Genomic DNA, 15433 nt, shown 5'->3' on the forward strand with positions numbered 1-15433 from the left:
CGCACAAGCACGTACACACACACACACACACCCACGCAGGTAAGTACATGCACGTACACACACACACACACACACTCACAGGCAGTCACTGTCATACTCGGTGTGTGATCTATGTGTGTGTGCCTACCTGTGTGTCTGTGTGTGCTTATGTGTGATGCATTTGTGTATGCCTTTGTGCTGAGCCACTAGCTGAATGGCTTCCTGTCTACTTAGTCAATCAATGATACATCACAACCTCTGTGTGTGCCCTCCAGCTGTGAGCAGTCCCAGACACACAGATAGACAGACAGCCCCCCCTGTCCTCTTGTCCTCCCACTGAGCCAGAGCAGTTAATCATAATCCTTTAATTACCTCTTTCACTGAAACCCCCCATTCCCCCCTCATCACCCCCTCATTCTCTCCCCCTCACCCCCAACCTATTCCTCCCTAATTCTACCCCCCTTTCACCCTCACCCCCTATCCCACCCTTACCCCCCCTGAATTCCACCCCCCAATACCCTCCCCCCCTCCATATCCGAAGGGGGGGGGGGGGGGGGGGGGGGGGGTCCTCATTGGATGTTCGCATGTCGCCATGGACACGGCCAATAATGAGGAAATGACACATGGCGTAATATGGGAGGAGGAGGCAGGGTATCAGGGCCTGAGGCTGATGAACTGGACTACATGGAGCTCAGCTATTGGGTAGACATGAGGACCTGGTCTCTCTCTAGCTGTCTGTCGCAGAATATCTCTCTCTTTCACATATGTACACACACGCATGCACATCACCGGGGCCTACCTGAGATGGCCACCTTTCCCTTACAGGGTAGTCTGTCGTCCATGGGCCCTGCGTCTGATGACCTAGGAGAGACAGAAATAGGGGGGTGACAACAATGGAAATTTTAATTGTAAACCCTACCCGATTGCCAACCCAGACCATATTAAGACATTCACCCTATGGGGATAGTTGCATTTACACGGCGATAAGTTCCTAACGTAAGTTCCTCAGTTCCTACCCAGCCCAATACCTAGCTCCCTTGCCCCTTGCCTTTTGCCATCTGACCTTTGTGCGACCCTCTGCATGACCTGGGCCTCCTTCATTCTCTGCAGCTCTGACATGTAGGCCATGATGCGGGTGTTGCAGGTGAGCAGGCTCTTGGCTGCCTCCAGGGCCTGGTCTCTCTGGGAGCAGGCAGCCAGCAGCTTACAGGCCCCGTCACGCATCCGGATCTCATGGTCTATCTTTTTCTGGATGTCACTGTCCTACAGGCAGAGAGAGAGAGAGTGGTTAGAGATGGTGCTGACTGGAACAGGTTTGGTCTTCGAGTGTGGAGTGAGACTGTAAGAAGAAGGACCGGGTAAGAGTGACATTTCATTTTTAAATGTAAGACAATGACTGTGAGTAAGAGCGTGAGTTATGTGCCACGTCTGTGTGTATGAGAGAGAAAGAGAGGACACAAGTGTGTGTGGGTATGTGCAGGCCAGATGAAGCCCTCTCATGGGTCCATTAGTGGGGCATGCCCTTGAAAGCATTCTGGTGTCTCTGTGCGGTGAGGCGTGGGTCGGTCAGGGCACAGAGGCTAGTCAGGCAGAAGCTGTAAATATGCCCTTGTGCCCTTCTGAGTCCCCCTCCGTGGCACGCAGACACGAAGATGCTGAATCATTTAACACCTCCCTGCGCGCACAGTACACACACACACACATGTGCACACACACACACGTGTGCACACACACACAGGTGCGCGCGCAGACGCACACCCTTTGGGAGCAGCTCACCCAGAAGGAGGGCGTCGAGAGTGGAACTGTCAAAACAGCGGAGCCCTGTATTACACCATGAGAGACCCCAGACATTAACACCCAGACACACCCCTCAGCCCCAACCCACGAACCCCTTCCATCACAATTTTGGAAAAAAAACATGTGAATCTGACGTGGCTTATCTACAACAAGAAAGGCATGATTTAAACAGAGCCCAAATCACTGCAACACACTTCATACTGCCAGCAGAATGCCAACACAGAGAGCAAGAGATGAAGAGAACGAGCCACATAAAACAGAGAGACAATGAAATAGGTGAAAACACAAATAGGACTCGTCTCTTTGCATGTTTAATTCTGTACCGAGGATCCCCTCATAACATTTCTTCTACTTTTCTCGGGTTTTGGAAGTAGTCCCAGCTACTGACCTCCCCTGTTGCTATGACAACCACCCACATCTCATCCGCTGCTCTGTATCCATTAAACATGCTTAATATGAAACGCGCGCACGCTTCTGTCTCTCGCACTCAATCGCTTTGTTATTCCACTCAAAGTGATAACGGTCTTATAGACCTCCCTCTCAACTTCAAACCCACTTGATTTTCTTATCTCGCTCTCTCTGTCTCTCTCTCTCTCTCTCAAGCCATTCCACTCCATTGTCTTCAAATAGCCTTCTGTCTTACTCTCTTCTCCTCCCATCCATCCATCCCAAACAGAGCACTGCAAAGGACAGTGGGGTGGATGGGAGTGAATGTGGCTTGGACTCATTTGTCTACATGTGGAGTCATTTTGGCGCTTTGGATCCAGTGGTTTCATGCATTCTGGCCCACAGCTCTCTCATGGCAGTAACAGAGACATGGGTTGTATTGGGTAAACTAATATGCCCTTTGAACAAATAGCACAGCTTAGTACAAAACCTCACTGGCTTGACATGGTGGTGAAAGCTAAATACACTAATAGCTCTAAATCAAACACATCCAAATACATTGTCTCCAGCCAAACCAAGCAGGCTAAAGCTGTGGGCCTACACCAATATTGTTTTAATACAGCCATTTGGGTCAAGAGTACAGTAATACATTATTATCAATTCAATCATCTCCAAAAACAATGACATATCTTAACGTCCAAAGTGGTTGTAAAGTCTAACAGATTTCTCCATATGGAATACTGTCAGAGCAGCATGTTTGAGCCTGATATTTGTGACAGCTAGTCACCTTCAACATGCAAAATCATATGCACAAATTGTATATATTGATTTTAGTTCAGCTTTCAATGCAATGCAAATAAACACACTGCTGAAACGACTACTGGACCTGAATGTCATCGGAGGCCTCGCAGGTTGGATCAAGGACTTTTTAACTGACCAGCCACAGAGGGTTCTCATGAATGGGGCCCTCTCTGATAAACTGACCCTGAACACAGGGGCGCCCCAGGGGTGTGTCCTTTCACCGTTGTTGTTCTCTATCTACACTAACGAGATGAAGATCCAAGGAAACAATGTGAGCCTTTTCAAGTACGTGGATGACATGGCTCTGATGGGACTCTTTTCTTAAGACACTACGTCCGATGGGGACAGCTATTTCATAGCGGGCCAACAACCTTCAAGAATGGTGCCGGTCAAGTGCCACATCAATGTGGACAAGACAAAGGAGCTGATCATCAATGGCAACAACATGTCAATGTCCCAACCACTCTCTCTGAACGACCAACCAGTGGAGGTGGTTGAGTGTTTAAAATACCTAAGGACACAAATTGATGACAAGCTGAGCTTTACAGAGAATGGAGAAAAAAAAATGTTTTAAGCAAGCCAGCGCATGTTTTCAAATCAGGAAATTGAAGGGGTTTGGGGTCAGGCAGGATGTTCTGGAGAGGGTGTACAGCAGCTTGGTGGAGAGCATCCTCACGTTCAATATGACAGTCTGGTATGGTAATCTGAGCCTGAGGAGCAAAAGCAAACTAACCAGAATAGCAAACGCAGCCAGCAAAGTAATTGGTCGACCACAGGCACAGCTGAGCAGTCAAAAGGAAGGCGCTGGCTGCCGTTGGCGACCCTTCCCACCCGCTACACCCTCAGTTGGAGAGGCTTCCCTCTGGCCTGCGCCTCAGAATGCCCATGGCTAAGAAGAATGTGTTCAAACATTGATTCGTTCCTTGTGCTGTTGGACGACTAAATGCAACGGAAATTGTATCGGTATATGCATTTATCTATTTATCTATTGTAACAGTTCAGTTGGGGCAGCGTTCAGTTGTGGGTAAATGTATCAATGTCCTCTATGTGCAGTATGATGGACTGTTTAAAATGTGTGTGATGTGAGAATGTATGTGATCCTTTTAATGTAAGATGATACCAAAGAAAAATGTCCATTCTGGATGGACAATAAAGTTTTATTCTATTCTATTAAAGATGCCTAGGCCAGACGTGATATATATGCATGCATACACTGCTATAGAGGTAAACGCAGGAGCCGAGCTGAATTGCTGACATGAAGTGAACAAAGCATCAATATACCTTCATCTTCCTATAAGCTTCTGATCAAAGGGGGAAAGCAGAACAACACTACAGAAGGAATTTTAGGCAGCAGTGTGTGTGTCTATGTGTGATGTTATGTCCGTTTGTGTAGTCAAAGTGTGTGTATAAGAGTGTTTTTGTGTGTGTTTAGAGACAGGGAGGAAAGTGAATTGAGTGTACCCATAGGACCAAAGCAGGAAGTCTAACCATGTATGTGTGCTGTTATTGGATTCAACTCAACTGACATCACAAAAAACAAATTCCATTGCATGAGTCAGTTATCATTTGAATGAACATTCTACATTACCAAGGAAATTATTGGATCACAATACCAGGCACCCATTGTGAGTGTACCCATGAGTTTACCAGTCAAATTTCCTGGGTTAGCATTGTCTCACATCAAATGGCGTCACTACTCCAACTCGCTTGTTCCTGAACCAATCTGTCTTGTAAGACATGGAACTCGTATTCAAATTTGTCGGTAAATGGTGGTGGAAACGTCTTTATGTGCAAATTCTGATATAATAACCATCAAATCAAAGTAAACTTGGAGTTACACAATGATATGTTGTGTGGTCCTCCCACTACGACTCGGGAAAGCATGCAGTTTATTAGGTTACAGATGAAATAAGTTATGATGAACTTCACAGGGTGGTGAAATTGAACGGTGATCTTGATGCTCCTTTCCAATAAATATCGAGGGTCTTATTCTGGTGACATGATGATCGATGCTTGACTGCGGTTTGACAAATACAAATATTCCCGCTCTTATGTTATGGCAGCCCATTGTAGCCAGACTACTTTTCATCTATCCCATTACCCTTTGCGAGCTACGAGACAGATCAGTGCAGACTGAATTGAAGCGCTATCTGATGTAAAACAACGCAGGGTTGAAGGTTCCAAGCCCATTCTAATCATTCTATTTCTATGTGTGCTGCTGCTGCAGGGAGGGGGGGGGGGATGTTGCCTAGGCAACCAAAGACTTGTTTGCTACAACACCTTGCTTGTTGCAGCAAGGAGCAACAACGTTTCAGAACGTTGTAAAGAGTCCACGTTGTCCATGTTACGCAGAAACGGACTCGACTTCACAAATGTCCGGCCGTCCTGTCTTCAGTCAGCTGTTCGCCCCCCCCCCCCAAAAAAAGAGAAAATAAAACGGTTATGATGGTTATTTTAATGACGGTCTTCATCCATAACCATCGGTTATACGGTAATAGTGCCACCCCTATGTGGGCATATGACTGTGTAGTATACTCTATGTGTGTCCTTATCTTCTACAGTCCTACGTAGCATACACCGGTGAACCTGCGGATCTAGCCCATGTGTAATACAGGAACTGTGCTGCTCCCCTTCCATGCCAGTCGGGTTCACTGTAGCCTATTTATAGAGAGGAAATTAGCAGCCTTCTCCTCCGGGGCTTTCCCAAAATGAGACATTCAACCTAGTTCTGCTATTAATCCCCCTCCGTGCCACCGCCAGACGGACACACCCACACACACACAAATGTACACACGAATGAACGAATGCACGCGCACACAGCAAAGCATGGTCAAGCTCTCCTCTGGCATTCTAACAGGGATAAGGTCTATCTGAGGAGTGTGATGAAGTATGATATCTACAGTAGATACTATATCTAAACTGTGATGTGTTTGGGCTTCAGAGATGAAGTCTGCCCACTAACAACCAATTGTTTTCCCCCACTACTGCTTCTAATATAAAAACAGCTTTATCATCATTATCAACTTACAAGCTGAGGCTGAACGCACAAAGGACAACATTATACACACAAAAGAGCAAACCTAACACCACACAGACACTCAGAGTTATTTTCAGACCACCCCATTTTTATGCCTGGTGTCAAAACAGTGCACCATGCCAGGGTGCCAGTCAGTGGCAGTGAGAGTGAGTGCAAGATGGGAGTGTGTTGGATGTGAGACAGTGAAAGAGAGCGAGAAGATGGAGGGGTGAGGGGGCAGCGGGGTTACAGTGACCAGCCGGATCCCAGGTAATGAAGCGTGAGTGTTGAAAACTAGCCCAGATTGGAATAATTGAGGAAGAAGGAATCTTCCTGTCTGTCTGTGCGGGTTAAAGGGACGGACAGGAGACAAATGGGTGTGTGTGTGTGTGTGTGTGTGTGTGTGCTGCTGATCCCCTGGTGGCAGCAGGGTGTTGGCAGCCTCTCTGTGATCTGTGTAATTAGTATGCTGTGTGGGGCCTGGGTCTTCACACTGGGGATTTCACACCGCCTTGTTTACGTTGTGTTGTTCTGCTTGGTTAGGCTTCGTCTCTGACCCCGGACCCCTACCCAGGGTCATGGACTATGGACTCTCCAACCCCAGATGGTATGAAAATCTGGATACCGCCCAAGCCTAGTGTGTGTGCATGCATGTCTTTATGTGTGTGTGTTTGTGTGTGATTGTAGTAGGGAGATGGAAATAGAAAGGTTGTGTTAGTTTGTGAGCCTGCAGTGTCAGCGTGTCTTTGAATGTGTTACGGGGACACGTGTTCGTGGGAGGAAATCCAGGTCAGCTGCAGAGCCCAGACGGCTCACCCTGAATAAAGACTAGTACTGTGAGGTCACTTCCTGCCCTCGCTGCCTGAGTATACTGTCTGTCTGTCGCATAAGCCCTTACTTACCAAGAAGAGGGAGAGAGAGCGAGAGAGGGATGAGTGGGGGCAAGAGGAGTGACAGCAAGGAAAGCAGCACCAGTATATAGAGCCTAACCCACTGCTGTAGGGGGAGGGTTAACATTATAGAGTTAATCACAGAGGCACAGGACTGGGGAGGTGTGAAAGAGACCCTTCCACTATGAGCTACATAGACATCCTCATTCGCTAACCATCTGCACCAGCTTGTTTTTGGTCACAGGTCCAGGAATGGCTGAAGGATTGCAATATTTACCTGGAGCTAACCCTGCAGATAGCACTACTGGGTGATCTGAAAAGTCATAGTCAATCAATCAATAATATAATAATACTTTTAGCAAAAATGTTTATTTTCAATTTACAATCTGTAGAAACAATGAGAATAGAAGGGTTCAGAACTTTTGTGAAACATCACAGTACAGTTGAAAAATATATGGCAAATAGAAATCCAATATGGATGGTGTTAAGAGATAGATGGGAGGTGTTGAATGGAGCTGAAGAATGGGACTAATAACAACTAACAACAACTAATAACAACAAGATAACTAATGTAAAGCATACTGTGTCCATAATAAGTATATAGGTTATAGGTTGAGAGCTTTTGTGAAAGAGCTCAGTTAGAAAGATATGGCATATAGAAGCAAACCGGATGGACATCCTGAAAATGATCGGAGAGGTTGAGGGTAGAGGAAGTTCAGGAGTAAAAATAAACAAAATATAATTATAATAAAATTGACTGTGTCCATAAAATGTATGTAGTATGTATAAGCTGGAAGAAGAGGCCTAAGCGTTGTTGTTCACTAGTTTACTCCAATTAGGGGAGGGGTGGTGGGGTTGTAAAGTTATAAAGGGAAAAACATTTTTTTTAAAGGATATGTATATATATATGTATATATATATATTTATATGTATGTGTATGGCGTTTTTAAAAAACGGAAAAAAAAATTAATAAAAATAAAAAAATAAAAAAATTAATAACGGAAAAGTGGTGCGTGCATATGTATTCACCCCCTTCGCTATGAAGCCCCTAAATAAGATCTGGTGCAACCAATTACCTTCAGAAGTCACATAATTAGTTAAATAAAGTCCACCTGTGTGCAATCTAAGTGTCACATCATCTGTCACATGATCTCAGTATATATACACCTGTTCTGAAAGGCCCCAGAGTCTGCAACACCACTAAGCAAGGGGCACCACCAAGCAAGCGGCACCATGAAGACCAAGGAGCTCTTCAAACAGGTCAGGGACAAAGTTGTGGAGAAGTACAGATCAGGGTTGGGTTATAAAAAAATATCAGAAACTTTGAACATCCCACAGAGCACCATTAAATCCATTATTAAAAATGGAAAGAATATGGAACCACAACAAACCTGCCAAAAGATGGCCTCCCACCAAAACTCACAGACCAGGCAAGGAGGGCATTAATCAGAGGCAACAAAGAGACCAAAGATAACCCTGAAGGAGCTGCAAAGCTCCACAGCGGAGATTGGAGTATCTGTCCATTGGACCACTTCAAGCCGTACACTCCACAGAGCTGGGCTTTACGGAAGAGTGGCCAGAAAAAAGCCATTGCTTAAATAAAAAAATAAGTAAACACGTTTGGTGTTCGCCAAAAGGCATGTGGGAGACTCCCCAAACATATGGAAGAAGGTACTCTGGTCAGATGAGCTAAAATGTAGCTTTTTGGCCATCAAGGAAAACGCTATGTCTGGCGCAAACCCAACACCTCTCATCACCCCGAGTACACCATCCCCACAGTGAAGCATGGTGGTGGCAGCATCATGCTGTGGGGATGTTTTTCATCGGCAGGGACTGGGAAACTGGTCAGAATTGAATAGTTATGCACACTCAAGTTCTGTTTGTTTCACCCCCAAAAATATTTTGCATCGTCAAAGTGGTAGGCATGTTGTGTAAATCAAATGATACAAACCCCCAGAAAATCAATTTTAATTCCAGGTTGTAAGGCAACAAAATAGGAAAAATGCCAAAGGGGGTGAATACTTTCGCAAGCCACTGTATGTATGCATATTATTATTATTATTATTTTTTTTTTGTCATTTAGCAGACGCTCTTATCCAGAGCGACTTACATAAGAAATTAGGGTTAAGTGCCTTGCTTAAGGGCACATCGACAGAATTTTCACTTAGTCGGTTCGGGGATTAGAACCAGCGACCTTTCGGTTACTGGCACAATGCTCTTACCCACTAAGCTACCTGACGCGTGGGAAAAAAACATATGAGGGATTGGAAGTGATGCAGACAATTACTTTGATGGAAGTTACAATCGATCTGCAATATTAAAGCTGATCTACCCCCTAAAAATAAATCTAAAATATACAAATCTAAAATAAAATAAAACATCTGCACCAATCAGCATCGAGTAAACAAGCAGTCCTCTTTAAAATAATGTAGTGTTAATTTTTCATATAGCAAAATCTGTCATTGACACCCAAAGGAACACACACACAGATTCTCACACACACCCAGACAAAACACCAAACGCATACCACTCCCATTCATCAGGGTTTTAGTGACCAAAGCTAGCTGGCTTTTAATTAGTCAGCCACAACTATGCGTCTGCCCACTCCACCCAAATCCCTTCCTTTTTCTCCCTCTCTCCCACACCCGGGGCATGTCTGTGGTGGAGGGTTGGGCAGGGCCGGGAGAGGCCCCAGGGAGCTGTGGGATGTGGTCACGAGGGGCGAGAGTAACGTACATTAACACACAAAACAAGGGCCCGTGTCTCTCTCGTTCACTCTCAATCTCAAACGCGCACAGTCACACACTATAGTTTCATGACATGCACAAAAACAGCCTCAGACTTTGTCTGTCTGTCCATCCCTCATACAAAGAGAGACATAGCCTATGCTGCCACATACACTGCAGAGGCACACAAACAAACACAGGTTCCACCAAATGCAAATATACAACGCAAACATTAAAATGAACCCACATGAATATCTTGTTCAGGAGTAGGGCATACTGTAGTGGTTTGGTTCTGGCACCGGGGGTTAGGTGGCAAGGCAGTTATTGGGTGGGGTGTTTGTGTGCCTCCATTAATGAGAGCAACACGGTCACAAAGCGGTCCAACCACGGTCCGGGCCAAGGCACATACTTCTCCCCCAAGGCTGAATGTGTTTCCTAGGCTACTGCCAGAGCTCTGATGTCACCAGGGCCTGAACGGACTCCACAGTGTTCTGACGGTGGAAAGCCAGAGGCCTTTGTCCTAATACAGATAGAACTGAACAGAACTGAACACAACCCGTGACCATCAAATGTATTCAATTATTCACAAACAATGGACTGTTATAGTTCTACGTGGGGCAGTGTGTGTGTGTGTGTGTGTGTGTGTGTGTGTGTGTGTGTGTGTGTGTGTGTGTGTGTGTGTGTGTGTGTGTGTGTCGGGGGGGAGTATGACATGCAGTGTGTGACTCTGACTCTGCAGCCAGCTGTTCTCACACAAAGGCGCTGAGTGTTCCAGTGCAGCTGAGCCCCAGCTCAGAGGGGGGCGGTGTGTGTGTAAATGGTATATGGAGCATAGCTACATCCTTTTACATAGCACTGTCCATTCTTTGAAAATAGTATGCTGCTAGCTGGGGGTGGGATTCATGGTGGTGTTGGTGCGTGTGTGTGTGTGTGTGGCAGGGTTTCCGTTAGCTGGTAATAGCTGGTAATAGCCTGCTTTTAGCTGAAGCCGATCAATAAAATTGGCTCCAGCCAATTGTCCGGGAAAAGAAGAAAAAATCTGATTGCGAAATAATGCTTTTTAGCCTATTCAATGATGGAAATACCAATAGAGGAAAATACATTTGACTGGTCATGCTTATTAAATTGGCGCGTGTACAGAATATTTGTTATGTATCTTATTTATCACACACGTACAGCATGCAAATACAGAGCCTTTGAGCGGAAAGTCTGTCAGCATCTCAAACAGAAAATGCATAGACAATGGAAGGCAGGCTTCATCAGCGCGTCACACACCCCTTTGCAATGAGCTGGAGGCAGTATGCATTTTGAAAATGTATATATTTAATTGTTTGAAACCTGAACGTTTTAATACATATTATGAGGAATGTCTTACCTTGCTTCAAAGTAGTCTGACGAGTCAATTACACAGGCCTAGTACCCCTAGTTAGGGCTGTTACGGTGACCGTATTACCGCCACACTGGCGGTCACGAGTCATGACGGCAGTCAAATTCCACGTGACCGTTTAGTCACAGTAATTAGGCTTCTCCAAGCTCTGATGCTGCTGCTGGTCATTAGTAGCCTACCAAACTTGCTAACTGCCTGGTACTCAGCACTCTATTGTCCCTCTAATCACTCTGACATCAATGCAACTGCGTGAGAAAACAGACTGCTGGCCTCTATTAAAAAGAGGGGGATCCCATCAGCTTTCTATAGGCTAGGCCTACTATATTTATTTCTCAACTTTCCTAACATTAAGCACATTGCTTCTCTTTAAAACAGGAGTATAGCCTACCTGGCTGGCATGAAAATGAACCACTGAAAAGCGTCATCCATTTGCTATTTAAGTGTATAGATGACATGTTTGGTTTTTTTCCGCTGCCCCTGTTTTGAGACAGGTGCATGATCATGGTCCATTCTAAATCAAAACAAATTTCACACATATATTATTTAGTATATGTAAAGACAAGATTAAATCAAGAATAGTGTCATGGGGTGACAATATTAGCCTATAACTTGTGAGTGGCCAAATAACTTCTTAAAATTAGGGAATTATAATGATTATATTCAGCCCAAGGGCACAACGGCCACTGGCCGCAAAAGGCATGGATTTTTTTAAGGGGCATGACAGCCACACGAAAGGGATGCAGCCAGGAAATTCGAGGCATTATCATGTGCTTGTCAAATTGTGAATGAGAGACTGGTGAAGTGTATACAGCCTGTGAAAAAAACAAAGCAGAGCTCATGTCTTTCATGTGACTTTTTTCAAATCATCATTAGTCACATCATGCAGCCTTAGAATGTATTTAAAAAAAAAAACATATAGCCCAACATTTGTATCACAACTAAAATTACATAAATAACTATAAATTAAGCATATAGGAGTACCTGTTTCTTTGTTAACCGCTTAACACAGAATAGCTGCATGTGCGCACTCCCTCAAATCATTTGGAGAAAATATCCTTTCTATTTTCTTTAGCTATATTCAATTGTGTTCTTCATGCTATAAAATAATGCCACAGAATTCTGAGCAAATCTTGTCTGCTAAATGAACTAGTGTAGCCCACAGACATATAGCATAGCCAGATCAGGGCCTAACATAAGGACAACTCAGAGTATGGTATTCTGTTATTCTGAAATAGACTACATTTTCTTCATATCATGTTTCTTTAGACCTGTCTAAAATAAAAAATGGGTTTATTGTGATGATGTAGGCTATATTACATGGATTTACTATACTTTTTTAAAATGTAGATATTTCAAAGGCTATGCGTGGAAGCCAGGAGATGCTAAATGTGTTTATGTTAATTATCGTTCAATTACCGTGAGACTGGCAATCACCAGCTGACAAAATTTCATGACCGCCACAGTCCTACCCCTAGTACCTCAAAAAGTTTAATCGAAGCTCAGGTTTTCAGTTGTCAGCGAGAAGATACTGAACTTGACAAATTAATTCATTGGCGTGCACATTGAGGGTGTTAACTCCAGATTCTTTGAATTAGATTCCGGTTTGGCTGTAAACCCGTCTCTCAGCTGGATCAGACGTCACATCAACACACATCCACATAGCTAGAGGACCAAAATGATCTGTCACAATGCAAGGGAAAGCTTTTGGTCCTTCATCGAAACCAGCTTTGAGACACACAGACAAGTAAAAGGCATGGACTTTCAATTATTGCTAGCGTGCGTGATAGAACATTGACGCTGGAGTCTGGGCATTCTTGTGTGTGTGTGTGTGTGCGCATGTGTGTGTCTGCGTGTGTGGTCTCAGCACACAGCAGACCCAAAGATAAGTGTGTGGTCCTGAGAACGCTGTACATGACCTGCAGGGTACTACTCTATAATGGTAACACCGAGACAGGAAGTCCAGTAATACAACATTCCTCTTTCTCCTGCCTTTCTTTCTCTTCTCATCATCTCCTTCCCTTCATCTGCACTAATCTGAAATAACTGGACAGGTTCTGTGCTTCTACATCTGCATTGCTTTCTGTTTGGGGTTTTAGGCTGGGTTTCTGTATAGCACTTTGTGACATCTGCTGATGTAAAAAGGGCTTTATAAATAACATTTGATTGATTGATTGATTGATTGAGGTAAAAGGAAATAACCTGTAGGATTCAACCACATTGCTTTCACCTACCCCATATTCTCAGATCTCTGTAAATGAAGGGAAGGACCCAAAGAGAGGAAGCCACATTGGACTATTGAGATGCACCCAGAGAAACCAAGCAGGATTTTGAAGATTGTGCAACCCTGGGAGAACTAGCTGCTCTGGAACATACCTCCAAAAACAGAGAGAGAATGAGTGAAATGTGTGAGGATGAATACAATTGAGATAAGCCTGAACAAAAATAAATAAAAATAAAAAAAATCGGCCAGCTCTGATCCAATGAGACGGGTGAACAGTCTGTACTCCATGACGTTCCATCATCTGCCAATCTCACAGGAATTGGAAACACCTAATGAGAGTAATTGGCGGAACTGATTGTCTGGGAGCAATTAATTACAAACACACACACACACACACTTAAGACCATTATGCACATCAGAGCGCTTACACACACACGAGCATAATAGACAGCAGAAGAGGCCAGATTATAGACAGTTTTATACTGTAGGTTGGCACAGAGCCACTGGAAGTAGAAGATGGTGCTGCAGTGGATAACGGCCATTTTACGGGCTCCCAACCAATTCTGCTGCTTTGTGTGTGTTTTTTTTACACTGATCGTTACTTTTTTTGTACACAATGTCTTCGCCATCATTTATTTTGACTGAAAACAGCTTCTGGACTTCTACTTCAAAGAGTCAGCAGCTGTGGATGTTCTGCTTACTCCGGTTGGGGTTGGGGAGCAGTCATTTGGATTGGGGTTAGAAGCTGTTAAGGAGCCTTTTGGTCTTAGATTTGGATTATATACAGTACCAGTCAAAGGTTTGGACACAACTACTCATTCAAGGGTTTTTCTTTATTTTTACTATTTTCTACATTGTAGAATAATAGTGAAGACATCAAAACTATGAAATAACACATATGGAATCATGTAGTAACCAGAAAAGTGTTAAACAAATCAAAATATATTTTCAATTTTGTCACACCCTGGCTATGGGACTCTAGTTGTTGAGCCAGGGTGTGTTTGTTCTATGTGGTGTGTTTCTATGTTGGGGGTTCTGGTTTGTTGTTTTCTATGTTTGCCTTAGTGACTCCCAATCAGAGGCAACGAGTGTCAGCTGTTCGTTGGTTGTCTCTGATTGGGAGCCATATTTAAACTGTCTGTTTTTCATTCGGGTTTGTGGGATTTTGTTCCGTTAAGGTTTGTGTTGTGTATAACTTCAGGACGTCACGCATCGTTGTTTATTGTTTTTGTGTCGTGTTCAGTACAAATAAAGTATGTACGCTTATTACGCTGCGCCTTGGTCCGCTTCCTGTGACGATCGTGACAGAAAATCCCACCAAGATGTGACCAAGCAGCGTGTCCAGGAGCCATCGCCAGGGAGATCCCTAACAGATCTCCTTCGCCTCCTCGACTGGGTCAAGCCGAGTGAGGAGGAGAAGGGCTTGACCTTGTGGCAGAAGGGCGAAAGGCTGGCGAGGTTCTGGCGTGTAGAGGTACTGGTACGCGAGAGGTACTGGCGTGTGTTGCCAGTCCGGTCCGGCCTGTTCCTGATCCCCACGTAGGGCCAGTGGTGTGTGTTCCCAGTACGGTCCGGCCTGTTCCTGCCACTCGCACCAAGTCAGTGGTGCGCGTCGTCAGCCCGGTCCGGCCCATTCCTGCTCCCCGCACCAAGTCAGTGGTGCGCGTCGTCAGCCCGGTCCGGCCCATTCCTGCTCCCCGCACCAAGTCAGTGGTGCGCGTCGTCAGCCCGGTCCGGCCCATTCCTGCTCCCCGCACCAAGTCAGTGGTGCGTTTCGTCAGCCCGGCTCGGCCCGTTCCTGCTCCCCGCACCAAGTCAGGGGTGCGCTTCGACAGCCCGGCTCGGCCCGCTCCTGCTCCCCACACCAAGCCAGTGGTGTGCGTCGTCAGTCCGGCACGGCCCGTGCCTGTTCCCCGCACCAAGTCAGGGGTGCGCTTCGACAGCCCGGCTCGGCCCGCTCCTGCTCCCCACACCAAGCCAGTGGTGTGCGTCGTCAGTCCGGCACGGCCCGTGCCTGTTCCACCGGTGGCTGGTCCGGCACCGGTCAGAGGCTTCACGTCGGAGCTAGAGCAATCCGCTCCACCAGTGTTCAGTCCAGCTCCGGCCAGCAGGGCCAGACCGGACCAGGGGTACTTTGGGGGGTTAGAGAAGGAGTGGGGGTCAAGCCCGGAGCCAGAACCGCCGCCGAGGAGGTATGCCCACCCAGCCCTCCCCTGTTTTGCTCTTTTT

At 45.5% G+C, this 15433-nt stretch overlaps 1 protein-coding gene across 1 annotated transcript in view; it reads right to left on the bottom strand.

Moving 5' to 3' along the window:
• Nucleotides 1–15433, bottom strand: part of LOC311144536 (rhotekin-like) — an 80370-nt gene that overhangs the window by 13718 nt on the left and 51219 nt on the right. Inside the window, exons 2-3 of the mRNA XM_084180558.1 lie at nt 1043–1242; nt 779–840 (exon numbers count right to left, since the gene is read on the bottom strand). Of these exons, the coding sequence (XP_084036684.1) occupies nt 779–840; nt 1043–1242 (262 nt within the window). The remainder of the gene's footprint in view (nt 1–778; nt 841–1042; nt 1243–15433) is intronic.

Source organism: Coregonus lavaretus (genome assembly GCF_964263955.1).
Source record: "Coregonus lavaretus genome assembly, chromosome: 17".
NCBI classification, from domain to species: Eukaryota; Metazoa; Chordata; class Actinopteri; order Salmoniformes; family Salmonidae; genus Coregonus; species Coregonus lavaretus.